Here is a 15955-nt window from a genome sequence, read left to right on the forward strand (position 1 = left end):
ATACTTGACCATGTGGTGATCTCCGCATGGACTGTGGAGTCTCCCTATGGTGAAGTTCAACAGTCAGATCCAGCTTTCACCACTGCGAGAGGGGGGATGGGGTACACCCACTTTAACTTATTCTCTTTATGACTCTGGAACAACTTATTGGAATTTTTGTCTTTTTGGTGGCAAATAATGTATTACAATTAATTTACTCTATTTTTCTAAATTGGTGTGGGATTTTTCGTGTGTTGTGGTTTCACTCTATTGTTAGGTCATAATCTGAAAACTCCAGGAAGGCTTATTTGTAAATCCAAGGATAATAATTTTGTACTCCCAAAAACTATTTCTTAAAAAGCAGTCATTCCTCAGGCCACAAGGAGAGTTCCAGAGATATGGTGAAAAAACCTCAGGAACCTGCGTTTGCACAAGAAATTGGGAGAGCTAAGCTACCAGAGGATTGAGCACAGGTTAATTTAGTGACTTTTGTGGTTCACCCTGATAGGGATTGCAGCTCTTGCTTAAAAAAGGGTCACCCCCATTTAGCCAACAACCCAGTTTCTTACAATGTCCAATTCAGAATCTTCAGTTCCTAAATAGATTAATGAGGAAGGAAAAGCTAAAGATGTTAACCTTATACCAGGGTGTCCTGGCTACCCAACAACAATACTTGATAGATCCCTGGATTTTCAAGATGCCTATTGTTGTATGTTGTCATCACCTAGCAAAGTAGCAGGGGAGTAAAAAGTAGTATAGTTGTGTGCATTTGTATGTATTACAATTGTATTAAAAACAGTCCATTTCTTTTTCAGCCATGTTTGTTTTATTTAAACACTTTAAATTAAGCTCTGTGTTTTGTCCAAAAATAAAAGAACATCACTTCTGATAAATGCTCGCAGTCTTGTTCCAGGAAACCAAAAACAGGGTCAGAAAACATATGCACGCTGCTTACTAAACTCATATTATACTAAAATATGGCAGCTAAACTAAAATTGTTTTCAGGAAAGCTGATTATTACTTGTTCTAAACTTGTTGACGAAAACCAAGTATGCATTCACAAAGAATGTTGGACAAGTGCTCCCCAGACTTTTTAGAACCACGACCCTCTTTTTTAGAATGACAAACATTTGCAACCCACCTACTTTTACCAGACACAAGGCAGACAATTGTTTTAATGTAACTAACTTATGTCATTTACAGACAGCACATTTTTCATTTATATGACAACAACGTTTGCACAGACATACAGTTTTACTGATAAAACTAAATTGCACACAAATTATAACATGTGGAGATCGCGTTTCAGGGTATATATATGTCATTTGTGCACCACCAAATAGTGTCTTGATGTGCTTTGATCGTATTAAAATCTTTGTTCAGAATTACAAAAAAAGCACTTCTTTTTTGCTTCCCTACTGCTGAATGTGTACAGTTCATTTGCAGGTATTTACATTTTGTTGTGTGTTACAAAAAGTTACATCCTACAGCCTTTCTTTTCACACTGTCTAAACTCCTGCAGGATTCACAAATAATTTACTTTACTTTTTTCTCTGACTGCAAAACCAGAGGATCCTGTAAACACCAATCAATATGTTAAAAAGTAAGCAGCAGTTTGTCATAAGTCATAGCCTGATATTTGACCTCTTTCTTTAAAGACCAAGAAATGTGCCAAGCTAAATACAGAATACAGGCATCTTTATTTATTTCTTGGACTTTAACCGCCCACCAAAAATCAGCTAGCAACCCAGAGTCTGGGAAACACTGATCTAGAGTATTGAATGGCTACTCTTAGGAGGTAACCAACAACATCTAATAAGCAAATTTGCCTGTTTCTTTTTCAATTATCTATTTAAAGTTTAATTAAAAGTTGTCTCTCTACAGTACTTTGCTGTGTTAGTAAAAAGCAACAAAAGATGTTTTAAACATGCAGTGCAGCTTAAAAAAGGGCTCTGTTTTTTATCATACGTTATTGCATATTAAACATGATAGTTACCATCTGTATTGACAAAGTATTTATTTCTAGTGTAATCTACCAGGATTGGAAGAATGTGCACAATTAGCCGAAGCTGCTCACGCAGAAGGAGATATATTTCAGGCCATAAAATATTACTTATTAAGTACAGAACCAGAAAAGGCCCTTCCAATTGGAATCCAGTATGTTAAAGGTAAAACCTGAAACTTAATTTGTAATTTGCAAAGTATGCGATTCAGTGGGTGGCTTTTTTCACCTCTGCCTTTCCTTTCTATTTTGAACAGAACAAATTAGCAGCTCAGACTGGACTCTGGGCTCCATCTGCCCAATTCTTGATCTTCTAAGTTATATTCGAACTGAAAGACTAGTACTGCATAAATGTAGTGAGTGAGTATGCTTAATGTTTGTTGGATTGGTAATATTTTTCCTCTGTATTATTTTTATGAGGTAATTACTTTGATGGGACAATCCTAATTTGAGTGAATTATGATCTTGGAGGAGAATAGCTGATAACATAAATCAACAGAAGGGGAGGGTGCTGCAATTTCTGTTGGAAGAGTCAGATATAAGTAGTGCAAAAAAGTCTTAGGAGATCATGTCTGATGCCAGTATTGTCAGTTTTCCAGAACTGGAAAGGATTACCAGAAAGGTCTCTGCTCGTCTCACACAAAATTAAAGCAAAAATAAACAGATGATTGCATTTTGTTTTATTTCCTAACAATAATTGAATGTAACTTGTTACTTTGCATCATTGCTGTGTAATTATTGTACAGACTGTAATTCATGTATGCTTTTATGTCAATTCTGCTTTGAAGCGGTTCACCAAGAGCAGGACAACCTAAGTGAGAACAATGCTTAAAAAATGAAAGTTACATGGAAAGAGATTTTGATTGGTAGAGGTTCAAATAATCGTTTTAGGTAACAATGTGTTTTACCGTTGAAACAATTGCAAGTTTCCTTTAAGTTTATGACACTTTTGAAGATGAAACAGAAGTTTGCTACAAAACAGTATGCTACAATGAAAATGCAGTTTGGCCATTGATAATCTAAACATATATGTATAGCTTTCTTAAACTTGATTACATTTAATATGTAGCACTCTATCCTCTTCTTCATTTATGTCCATAACTAGTGCAGTAACGTTATATGAACACCTTTGGACTGGGTTGCATGTATCCCTCTCTCTCAAAATGCTGTCAGCCTGCTGTATATTCCATGTGTGTTTTATCTATGTTTAATTTCATGTTGAGTAGTTCAATTTTTTGACAGTATTCACTCCTGAGAAGTGTCATAATGGTATTTTCTACATTAATCTAGATGCTTTGTTTTACGGACGTGATTTATGTGCGATAGCTCATAACGAATGCCTGCACCTCATCTATCCTGTGCCATTAGGTACCTTGCCATCTACTTCGTAGCCATTTCCCTCAAATATAAGACAGAAGCAGTGTTCTCAAGATACTCTGTTTTTGATTATTAAGTGACAGATAACATCGTTTACAGTTCCTCATGAGAATTATTATGTCTCAGCTTCTACTTCTCCTTCAAGTCGCTGTAGGAAAAGATTCCTTTTCTTATCTGGTACAATTTGTTCTAGTCTTCGTAAAATGGTTTGCCAACTGTAGGTTGTTCTAGGTCTATACTGTTAGAAATTGGGTTTTTGGTTGGCAGTCAGGTTGCCCTCTGTCCAAGCAAGAACCCTCACTCTAGTCAGGGTAAGTCACACACAAACCAAAATCAGCCTGTGCCCACCCTCTGGTAGCTTGGCACGAGCAGTCAGGCTTAACTTAGAAGGCAATGTGTAAAGCATTTGTGCAATAAATCATACAACACCATAGTATAACACCACAAAAATACACCACACAGTGTTTAGAAAAATATATAATATTTATCTGGGTATTTTCAGGTCAAAACGATCAAAGTTGCAATATGAATTTGTAAAGATATCACTGAAAAGTGATATAAAGTGTCTTAAGTCTTTAGAAAGCAAACAAAGTCTCTTTCAAACACAAAGTACCTGGTTTCTGGTGGAAAATCTCCTCAGAGGGCCACAGGAGAAGAGATACGTGGAAAACTGGTGTGTGCGTCGATTTCTCCTCAGCACACACGGACTTGCGTCGTTATTTTTCACGCGGGGTCGTGAGTCGTTTTCCGGCGCACGGACAGTCTCTTTCTGTGGATCGCGAGGAGTACCAGATGTCCCGGGTCTGTGCGTGGATTTTCCTGCTTGTTTTCCAGCTGCGCGTCGAAGTTTCGATCTCATGGCAGGCGTCGCGTCGATTTCTCCTTGGAAGTCAGGCGGCGTTGTCCTTGCGAGGCCGTGCGTCAAAGTTTTGATCTCACGGCAGGCGTCGCGTCGATTTCTCCGGGGAAGTCGGGCGGCGTTGTCCTTGCGAGGCCGTGCGTCAAAGTTTTGATCTCACGGCAGGCGTTGCGTCGATTTCTCCTTGGAAGTCAGGCGGCGTTGTCCTTGCGAGGCCGTGCGTCAAAGTTTTGATCTCACGGCAGGCGTCGCGTCGATTTCTCCGGGGAAGTCGGGCGGCGTTGTCCTTGCGAGGCCGTGCGTCAAAGTTTCGGTCGTCATGAAGGCGTTGCGTCGATCAGCGTCGGTGTGCGGCGTTTTTCTTGCCGCGGAACAAGCTGTGCGTCGAAAATTTCGCGCAAGGAGCGTCCAAGTGGAAGAGAGAAGTCTTTTTGGTCCTGAGACTTCAGGGAACAGGAGGCAAGCTCTATCCAAGCCCTTGGAGAGCACTTTTACAGCCAGACAAGAGTTCAGCAAGGCAGCAGGCCAACAACAAGGCAGCAGTCCTTTGTAGAAAAGCAGACAGGTGAGTCCTTTGAGCAGCCAGGCAGTTCTTCTTGGCAGGATGTAGTTTCTGGTTCAGGTTTCTTCTCCAGCAAGTGTCTGCTGAGGTAGGGCAGAGGCCCTGTTTTATACCCAAATGTGCCTTTGAAGTGGGGGAGACTTCAAAGAGTGGCTAAGAAGTGCACCAGGTCCCCTTTCAGTTGAATCCTGTCTGCCAGGGTCCCAGTAGGGGGTGTGGCAGTCCTTTGTGTGAGAGCAGGCCCTCCACCCTCCCAGCCCAGGAAGACCCATTCAAAATGCAGATGTATGCAAGTGAGGCTGAGTACCCTGGGTTTGGGGTGTGTCTGAGTGAATGCACAAGGAGCTGTCAACAAAGCCCAGCCATACGTGGATTGTAAGGCACAGAAAGATTTAAGTGCAAAGAAATGCTCACTTTCTAAAAGTGGCATTTCTAGAATAGTAATATTAAATCCGACTTTACCAGTCAGCAGGAGTTTGTATTACCATTCTGGCCATACTAAATATGACCTTCCTGCTCCTTTCAGATCAGCAGCTGCCACTTCAACAGTGTATGAGGGCAGCCCCAATGTTAGCCTATGAAGGGAGCAGGCCTCACAGTAGTGCAAAACGGATTTAGGCGTTTTACACTACCTGGACATGTAAACTTCACAGGTACATGTCCTGTCTTTCACCCACACAGCACTCTGCTCTAGGGGTTACCTAGGGCGCACATTAGAGGTGACTTATATGTGGAGAAAGGGGAGGTTTAGGCTTGGCAAGTACTTTTAAATGCCAAGTTGAGGTGAAAAGTGAAACTGCACACACAGGTCTTGCAATGGCAGGCCTGAGACAAGGAAAAGGGGCTAATTAAGTGGGTGGCACAACCAGTGCTGCAGGCCCACTAGTAGCATTTAATCTACCAGCCCTATGCACACAGGGTGCACCTTACTAGGGACTTATAAGTAAATTAATAGTCCAATCAGGTATGATTCAAGGTTACCATGTTTTAAGGGAGAGAGCATATGTACTTTAGCACTGGTTAGCAGTGGTAAAGTGCGCAGAGTCTAAAAACCAGCAAAACTGAGGTCAGAAAAAGAAAAGGAGGAAGGCAAAAAGTCTGGGGATGACCCTGTCAAAAAGCCAGGTCCAACATATACCGGTTGGATATTGGAATAACTCTATAGGCACCGGGTTTTTGATTGATAGATCTTTATTTTGATTTTGTTTTTTGGTTCTTTGTTATCTCTTTCTTGGTTTTTTTTCGATATATTTCCTCGTGAGGTCAGCAGTATGATGGGAAGCTCTTATTCCCGCTAGGAGTTTCGCTGGATATCGTGTCCGTCTGATGGTGGTAGGTGCTGTGGTCTTCGCCCGTGGAAATGGACCGGTTTTCCCCAAAATAGAAAAAGAACGGGACAACAGGTAAGTGTAGACGTTGTGTCAGGTATATTTTTAGGTGGTTAGTAGGGGTAGTGGGAGGGTAGGGGTGTAGGGTTGTGTATGGGGTTTTTATATTTCTATGGTGGTTCACCTCTCCGTGATTATTCTCTCTCTCCTTCTCTCTCTTTCAACAAGTTTTATAGTGGTTGATTCTTTAACCAGGTATCCGTGGGTTAATCGTTTTATTTCTCTCAAAATATCTCCCCTTCCTTACAGCACCTCTCCCCGGTCCACCCTTCCTCCCCACTAGCCCTCCTCCCGCCTGGTAACCAGTCAGGCAAGAAACCAAACTGGAGGTACGATCGTACCTGAGAGTGCCACGCCCCTCCTGGGACGTGGCCGCTTCCTCTGTGGCTCCCCAGGGTCTCACTGAAGATCTTCAGTGACTCGTACAGAGGCTCTCCGGCCTCCAGCTTCTGCTGATCCTCCTGGGCGACTTCCTCCTCCTGCGTCTCTCCATCTTTCTGCTCTCGGGCTTCTCCTGGCGTCCTTCTCCTCACGTTCCTCGTTCGCGGCTCTACTTCCGGCTTTCCCCACGACTCCTGACGGCGTCCAATGTCTATTTCAGTCTCTCTTTCTCGGAATCCGGCGTCTGACATCATTTCTGTGATGACGCTCTTTTCGGGAGTACCCCGGGGGTATGGGCTTGTCCCCTCCCTTGAATGGGGCTGTTCGAGTCCCAGAGTGGTCGGATAACGGGATAAATAAGCAGCTTGACCCATAAGCTCCCCAGGAAGGTGGCACACCTGGAAGGAAAAAGGTTGAAGTTCCATAAACCATCTCAGAATGCGGACGTTGTTATCTTTGTGTCTTGACAGCCATGTAAGAGGAGCGTGGTCAGTATATAGTAAGAAGGGTCAACCCAGGAGGTAATATTGTAGGCTTTCAATTGCCCACTTGATGGCCAGACATTCCCTTTCTATGATAGGATATCTCTGTTCTCTGGGAAAGAGTTTGCGACTTATGAACACCACGGGGTGGCTTGTGTTCTCCTTATCTTTTTGAAATAGAACCACCCCCAGTCCTACATCTGAGGCATCAGTCTGTAAGTGAAAGGGCAGATTGAAATCTGGACAACTCAATATAGGTTGAGTCGTGAGATATCTTTGTAGCGTCTGATAACTACGGGTCTGGGAAGGATTGAGGTTTACAATTTTTGTGGGCTGGCCTTTCCTCAGGAGATCTGTTAATGTTGCCGCCAGGGTTGAATAATGGGGCATAAATCTCCTATAGTAAGCAACTAGGCCCAAAAAAGAACGTACTTCCTTTTTTTGTGGTAGTGGCTTTTATGCAAATAATGGCTTCCACTTTATTCATCTGTGGTTTAATGATATCTCCTCCGATGTGATATCCCAAATAAGAGATCTCATTAAAGGCTAAGTGACTCTTAGAGGGATTGGCTGTAAATCCTGCTTGGTGTAAGGCAGCAAAGATGTTATGTAAATGGCGCAAATGGTCATCCCAGGTCTCAATATAAATAATGATATTGTCCAGATAGGCAGCTGCGTATCTGGTGTGGGGCCGTAATATAGAATCTATAAGACGTTGGAATGTGGCCGGAGCCCCGTGTAAACCAAAAGAGAGGACGTTAAAATGGTAAAGCCCCGAGGAGGTTGAGAAGGCTGTTTTTTCCTTATCTTTTGCTGCTAAGGGGATCTGCCAGTACCCCTTTGTCAAATCAAGGGTGGACATATATTTGGCTTTCCCTAGTCTTTCTATAAGTTCGTCCACCCTGGGAAGGGGATAGGTGTCAAATTGAGACACCGCATTGACCTGTCTGAAGTCAATACAGAACCGTATTGATCCATCCGGTTTGGGGACTAAAACCACCGGGGAACACCATGGACTTTTTGATGGTTAACATTTTCTCTACCTCTTCTTCTACTAGGATTTTCCGTGCCTCAGGAATGCGATAGGGCCATAGTCGTACTATTTTACCTGGTTGGGTTGAAATCTGGTGCTGCACTAAGGTGGTTTTACCCGGCTGTGTAGAAAATACCTGAGTATGACAGGTGAATAGTTGGTTTAACTGGTTATGTTGCTTTGGTGTGAGGTGTGTATTTTTCTGAGGTCCTTCAGTGTTGGAATGTCCATCAATAGGACACCATCCAATCTCTAACTCTTTAACTGTGTGACCAAATACCCAGTTGCCTGAGAGCCTGTTGGTTCTTCCCATTTTTTTAGCAGATTTATGTGGAAGATCTGAGTTCTTTTTGGACTATCCGTCAGCTGGATTGTGTATGTAACCGGGGTCACCCTTCCTATAACCTCATAAGCCCTTGCCATTTGGCCAATAGTTTAATATCGGAGCAGGGCAACAGCACTAAGACTTTCTCCCCCTTGTTTAGGGTCCTCATTTGTGTATTCCTATCATAATACTGTTTTTGTTTATTCTGAGCTTTTTCCATATTTTCTCTAACGTCTTCCCATACTGATTGAAGTCTGGTTTTTAGATCGCTAGTATATTCCAAAAGAGATTTCTCACCCCCTTCCTCCTCTTCCCATAATTCAGCTGCCATATCTAACAATGTTCGTGGCTGCCGTCCGAACACTAATTCAAAAGGACTGTGTCACGTGGATGCTTGCTCATGGGTCCGAATGGCATACAGCACTAGTGGTAACCTCCTATCCCAGTCTTTTCCCGACTCGGAAACTGATTTCTTTAAAAGGGTTTTTAGGGTGCGGTTGTATCTCTCTACCAAGCCATCGGTTTCAGGATGATACACCGCAGTCCTTATTTGTTTAATTCCCAGAAGTTGACATATCTGAGCCATTAGATTTGACATAAGCTGGGTTCCTTGATCTGTTAGGATCTCTTTAGGAAAATCTATTCTGGAAAAGAAACCTATCATAGCGTTGGCTACACTTTTGGTATTAATACTGGTGAGAGGGATGGCTTTGGGGTAACGAGTGGCATAATCCACTAATACTAGTATATATCTATAACCCTTTGAGGAGGGTATGAGAGGCCCTACGATGTCCATCCCTATCCTGGAAAAAGGTATTTCGATAATGGGAAGGGGTTTTAAAGGGGCTCTCTTCTTTGGCCCTGCATCAATAAACTGACACTTGGGACATTGTTGACAAAATTTCCTGATCTGGGAAAATACGCCAGGCCAATAAAACTTCCTTAACAGATATTCTTCTGTTTTTTCTCTCCCATAGTGAAACCCCCCGGTTTACTATGGGCCAGATGTAACACCTGTAGTCTATAAGGCTCGGGAACAAGTAATTGTTTCTTTTCCTGATTGTCAGTGTTAGTGAATCTATAAAGCAGATTATTGATTATGGAAAAAGAAGGGTCATTATCTTCAGGGGTTCGAGGTCGTGCGCTCCTCCAGGCATCAAGGAGGCTAGGATCCTCCCTTTGACGCGTGCGGAATGGAGGAAGATTATTGAGGATGTGGACTCGTGTAATTACCCGGTTATAGTTCTTGTCCTTCTGTCCATAGAGTCTCCTGGTTTCTCGCTTCTCCTTTCTTCTAGGTTTATACCGGATAGTCTGAGGCTGTATTTGCGTGCTGGAAAAAGGGGCATTCTTCCACCAAGAATTGGTATCTTCTAGGTTCCTCGTACTATCCAAAAGAATAGCAAAGTCCTTGTAATCTGTTCCGATTATGGCTTCTTCTACTAACCGTTCTACTACTCCCATTCTTATTTGTGTTTCTTTCCCCTCCCAAGAAAGTGTGACCGGGGTAGTGGGGTATTCTCGGGTCTCTCCGTGGATACAGCAAATAGAAACGGTAGTCCCAGGAGTAATGGTATAGCTGGCTATCAGGTCAGCTCTGATTACTGACTGGCTACATCCGGAGTCAATAAGTACCATGGTTGGTCGCCCATTAAGTAATAGCTCCTTTTTATAAGGGGTACCTCTCCCACCAGTGAAGTATACCCGCCCTCTAGTGATACCTATCTCCATTGGTTCTGCCTTATCGGTTTTAAGGGGGCATACCCGGGCTATGTGGCCCCACTCCCCACAACTAGAACATTGGGGTTGTTGAAAAAATGGTTTCTCCATCCCTCTAGATTTTACAGGATCTTCGACCGGTTTTCTTCCCAAGGAGGGAAGTGGGGGCCCGTTCTGACAAGATGTAGTAGGGGTTGCATGATGTAGGGGTGTTTTAAACTCAAGGGAGCGATGAAAAGCGCAGGCCAACTCGATGGTGGTATTCGTGTCGGGGTTAGGATGTTGTTTGATCCAGTTACGGGTGGTGACGGGCAGTGCTTCTAGATATTGTTCTAGCAGAATGGCTTCAATAATATCCTCCCGATTATTCCCTATAGGTCCGAGCCGTTTGAGTCCCAGGTCTTTTACCCTGAAATATAAGGCTCTTGGATTCTCGGACAGTCCCCACTTGGCTTTCCTAAATCGTACTCTATAATGTTCTGTGTCAAACCCTACCCTCTCCAAAATGCTCTTTTTAATGTCTTGATATGATGTGGTGCCTCCCGGGTTCATGGCTTGATAAGTGGCTTGGAGGGTTCCCGTTAATAGAGGGGCAATGTACTGACCCCACCGCTCTTGAGGCCAGGTAGCTGACGTGGCAACTCGCTCAAAGTTAGTAAAAAAGGCGTCCGGGTCTTCGCCTTCCTGGTACCGTTGTAACACGGAGCTTGGTACATTTGGATGTACTCGGGTGGTCGCGATGGTGTCTGTTAATGACTTTAGAGAATTCTCATGCACCAACTGATTGTTGGCCATGATAGTGGCCTGACTTTTTAGGGCACTTTGTAGGGCTTCCCTTTCAACCTTGGCTTCTTTCTGTTGTTCCTCCCATACTATCTGAAGGTGCCTCTGTCCTTCCGCCAATTGCTACATCATATCAGCTATGGTGGGAGTGCCTTCCATTGTCTCTACTCGTCTATGGAGCCTATTCCAATGTCCCACGTCTGATACCACTGTAGGGGGTTCTAGGTCTATACCAGTTGGATATTGGAATAACTCTATAGGCACCGGGTTTTTGATTGATAGATCTTTATTTTGATTTTGTTTTCCGGTTCTTTGTTATCTCTTTCTTGTTTTTTTTTCGATATATTTCCTCGTGAGGTCAGCAGTATGATGGGAAGCTCTTATTCCCGCTAGAAGTTCGGCTGGATATTGTGTCCGTCTGATGGTGGTAGGTGCTGTGGTCTTCACTCATGGAAATGGACCGGTTTTCCCCAAAATAGAAAAAGAACGGGACAACAGGTAAGTGTAGACGTTGTGTCAGGTATATTTTTAGGTGGTTAGTAGGGGTAGTGGGAGGATAGGGGTGTAGGGTTGTGTATGGGATTTTTATATTTCTATGGTGGTTCACCTCCCCGTGATTATTCTCTCTCTCCTTCTCTCTCTTTCAACAAGTTTTATAGCGGTTGATTCTTTAAAAGAGGTATCCGAGGGTTAATCGTTTTATTTCTCTCAAAATATCTCCCCTTCCTTACAGCACCTCTCCCCGGTCCTCCCTTCCTCCCCATTAGCCCTCCTCCCGCCCGGTAAGCAGTCAGGCAAGAAACCAAACTGGAGGTACGATCGTACCTGAGAGTGCCACGCCCCTCCTGGGACGTGGCGGCTTCCTCCGTGGTTCCCTGGCGTCTCACTGAAGATCTTCGGTGCCTCGTCCAGAGGCTCTCGGGCCTCCAGCTTCTGCTGATCCTCCTGGGCGACTTCCTCCTCCCGCGTCTCTCCGTCCTTCTGCTCTCGGGCTTCTCCTGCCATACTTCTCCTCGCGCTCCTCGTTCGCGGCTCTACTTCCGGCTTTCCCCATGACTCCTGACGGCGTCCCACGTCTATTTCAGTCTCTCTTTCTCGGAATCCGGCGTCTGACGTCCTTTCTGTGATGACGCTCTTTTTGGGAGTACCCCGGGGGTATGGGCTTGTCGGTTCGAGTTGATTAGGTGCAACTGTGGCAACAGACGCCCGGTTACACCAACTAAGTCACTTTTTACTGTTTTGAGCCTCTTCATCAACATGCTCAAGCTTGCACTGACAACTCCAAACTAAAAATATACAAGTTATTGGATGACTGATGCGTAAGAGACCTGCTCATTATCTAAAGTAGAAACAGAATTGACCGAAATGGAGAGGACCTTGCTCTCATTTGGAAAGACAAATGGAGCTTAGTCAATTTAAATGCACGATATAACTATCTGTTCCCACATGACCTAGTGCTCCAGTCATAAAGTAATCACCATGGATTTTGTATATGGCCTTTTCACTTGATCACAATGCACTGCTCAATTATTTGATGGTACCCAGGCAACTTGAAGTTAAGATTGCCTTAAACAGCCTCTTCAGTTCCAAACTATATGCAACATTCTATCTAATGGTTCAGATACTTCGATTGTCGTACAGTCACTGATGAAGACAAATGGAACTGTGCCACAAATGACACATGATCTTTCTCCTTAATACTTATGCTGATAACCATCAAACTAACTTACAACAAAACCATCTGCCTTCATACCATCAATTGTACCCTCTCAATCATAAAGCAAACATCTCATCAAATTATTATATCCCCTGCAACATCACAAACCCACCATCAGCAAAAGCTAAAAGAAATCTGCAGTATTTACAATCTCTCGCATCTGGCCTAACAACCACCACATAACACAGGTAACAACCATGACCTTAAATACCCACCAAACATCAGCAATCATGACATGCTCCATCACACTCAGCTGGTTTGATCACCATGGGATTATTGTTTACCACTATACCTCTCAGAATACTAAGAAAATGACAAGTAAATGTGGCTAAAGAGAGAAAAAAACATTAAATTAAAAAGCCATACATATTGTCAGTATCTCAGCTGAAGATTATACATTCCACTTAACATTAAGGTCAGTATATATAATTCCTCTGTTGAAAAAAAAAAAAACTGGGCACATGGACTTTCAGAACCTGTTACACATCTCAAAACTACTTTCCCTAGGCAACATCTTTCTCAAGGCAGTCTCTGGCTAACACATACCATTATTGCCTAAAAAAGGACTTCTTACCTCTTATCAGGATTCTGCCCAAGATGCCTTAAGGAGACATAAACTAAACATGCATCAGGTGACATACTGCAAGTTTAATAAAATGTGGATGCCTGCCTTTTAGTCCTGCTGGCTGTATCAGCTGCCTTCAACACCCTTCATCATGAAACACTACCCCCGTCTTTTCCACAAGTACAAATTTCCTGTCATCTTAATTACAATTTGGAAATATTGAGTCTTTTGGGACTTTCTCTCTTCCCTTGTAATGCAGAATGACTAAATAAGCAATCCTTTCTAACTCATTCTTTTATGTGTGCATTGAAACTGATACTGCTGGAAAAGGTGTTGTTGTCAATCAGCATGCATTTGACACCTAAATCAAAATCTTGAAAGAAATCCTGGATATGGAGCCCCCTCACCAGTGACTGTCAATCAATAACCCATTTCCGACAACATCCCAGCTACCTATATTTCAATCAAGGGCTTTCTCAAAGATCTTGAGATTCTGAGTTAACTACACTGTTTTATCAAGCATGGGTGTGACAGATCTTACTCATAGAGTTAGACAGCATTTACAAAATGGAGGTTTTAGCTACATGGAAAGTCCCCTATTTTATCCTGGATTTCAGATAGCTGCAGACTATAGCAACATATCTACTTTGTTGGATACTCTGTTCAAGGCTCTATATTGACAGGGCTGGTTAAATTTATCTTGTATTGGCCAAATGAGTAGCAAACCTCCCATGCTACATTTTGGTGGCACAGTTTTGGCTAGCACTCGAGTGGATGGGGTCTGATAGGACAAAGGTTTGGGTGGCGATATTCCACTCACACTGCAGTGTTTGTTATGGCTTCCTGCACGTCACAGGCCCAAACTGAGCATGCTCTCACACACTATTACCATACTATTAGGCCATTGGAATAACCTGATTAGAAGCAACAAGATAAATACATCCCCATCACCCTTGTCCTACCGACCCATGCAGATGTCTTGCCACGGCTGCATGACCCACATTTCTGAACTTAGAGGCAGGAAGTATAGGCTGATGAAAGTTATATGATTTCTTTAATAATAAAAACCTCAAAACTAGTGCGGGTGTGAAGGACTATATTATATTTTCCCAACAACTAGATTTAAAATAATACAGGCATTATACTAAACTGGGACTGGTGAGATGTGGGACTAGGATGGCTGAGAATTAACTCCAATAGAAACCGTTTTTTGTGCATGCTTCAACGAGGAATGGGCCTTAGATATAAGCCCAACATGACTCAAAATAATAATATGACCAAGGGAGAGGAAGAATTCAGTGTCTGGATGGGGAGGATGTGGAGACCATTTTGTTGAGAGCAACAACAATTTTAATCTGTACTAAATATAAGGATTACTAAATATAAGGAGAATGCTCGGGAGTTCTGGTATGTCCTAGAGATATTGTCAAACAAGAGGCAGAATGAAGCATGTTTCGTAGTCTTGCCTATGGGTCCAACCATTTTGGGGATCCCTATTGCTCGTCGTCAGAATTTTACAGGCATAGATTTACCATTAGATCACATTAAAATACATGGGATTCTGTAATTCCAGCCACTCATTTCTTTATAATTGGCGTCTTGTGACACACTGTCACCAATGATAAAGAAAAGAAATCAGAACTTGACTATTATAAGGTTATTACAGTGAAGGTCTGACATCACAATGCCTGCTGCCAGAGCCAAACGCTGAGGTGAAAGGCAGGTCAGGTCACAGAGCACAATAGAAGCGGCTGTTTAGCAACAAAAAAGGGAACGGTGCTTTTCTTTCTTCTGTTGTATTTTAACCTCTTAGCTGCTGGGCCGTTCCCCCCCCCCCAGTGCTGAGACCTTTTTTGGCTATTTGGGGTAGTTCGCGCTTAGGCCTTCATAACTTTTTGTCCACGTAAGCTATCCATGCCAAATTTGCTTCCTTTTATTCCAACATCCTAGGGATTCTAAAGGTACCCAGAGTTTGTGGTTTCCCCTTGAGGAGACCAAGAAATTAGCCAAAATAGAGCAAAATGTTTTAGTTTTTTTTCAAACACATTGGAAAAAAGGGCTGCAGAAAAAGGCTTGTGGTTTTTCCCCTGAAAATGGCATCAACAAAGGGTTTGTGGTGCTAAAATCACCCAGCTTCCCAGCTTTCAGGAAAAGGCAGACTTGAATCAGAAAACCACATTTTTCAACACAATTGTGGCATTTTTCTGAGACATACCCCATTTTTACTATTTTTTGTGCTTTCAGCCTCCTTCCAGTTAGTGACAGAAATGGGTGTGAAACCAATGCTGGATCCCGGAAAGCTATCTATTTTTGAAAAATAAACAAAATTCTAAATTCAGCAAAGGTTCATTTGTGTAGATCCTACAACGTTTTCCTACAGAAAATAACAGCTGGAATAAAAACAAATTGAATTTGAGCTGAAAACAACAGCCATTTTTCTTTATGTTTTACTCTGTAACTTTTTCCTGCGATGTCAGATTTTTTAAAGCAATATACCGTTATGTCTGCTGGACTCTTCTGGTTGCGGGGATATATAGGGGTTGTAGGTTCATCAAGAACCCTAGGTACCCAGAGCCAATAAATGAGCTGCACCCAGCAGTGGGTTTTCATTCCATACCGGGCATACAGCAATTCATTTGCTGAAATATAAAGATTGAAAGAAAACCTTTGTATTTCCAAAATGGGCACAAGATAAGGTGTTGAGGAGCAGTGGTTATTTGCACATCTCTGAATTCCGGGGTGCCCATACTAGCATGTGAATTACAGGGCATTTCTCAAATAGA

General features: G+C 42.8%; 1 protein-coding gene across 2 annotated transcripts in view; it reads left to right on the forward strand.

Moving 5' to 3' along the window:
- WDR17 (WD repeat domain 17) overlaps window positions 1-15955 on the forward strand; it is an 811699-nt gene that overhangs the window by 578431 nt on the left and 217313 nt on the right. For both annotated transcript variants that reach the window (XM_069244628.1, XM_069244620.1), the window contains 2 exons: window positions 2006-2147; window positions 2239-2341. In XM_069244628.1, the coding sequence (XP_069100729.1) occupies window positions 2006-2147; window positions 2239-2341 (245 nt within the window). The remainder of the gene's footprint in view (window positions 1-2005; window positions 2148-2238; window positions 2342-15955) is intronic.

The sequence above is a fragment of the Pleurodeles waltl genome, chromosome 1_2, assembly GCF_031143425.1.
Source record: "Pleurodeles waltl isolate 20211129_DDA chromosome 1_2, aPleWal1.hap1.20221129, whole genome shotgun sequence".
Lineage (NCBI taxonomy): Eukaryota > Metazoa > Chordata > Amphibia > Caudata > Salamandridae > Pleurodeles > Pleurodeles waltl.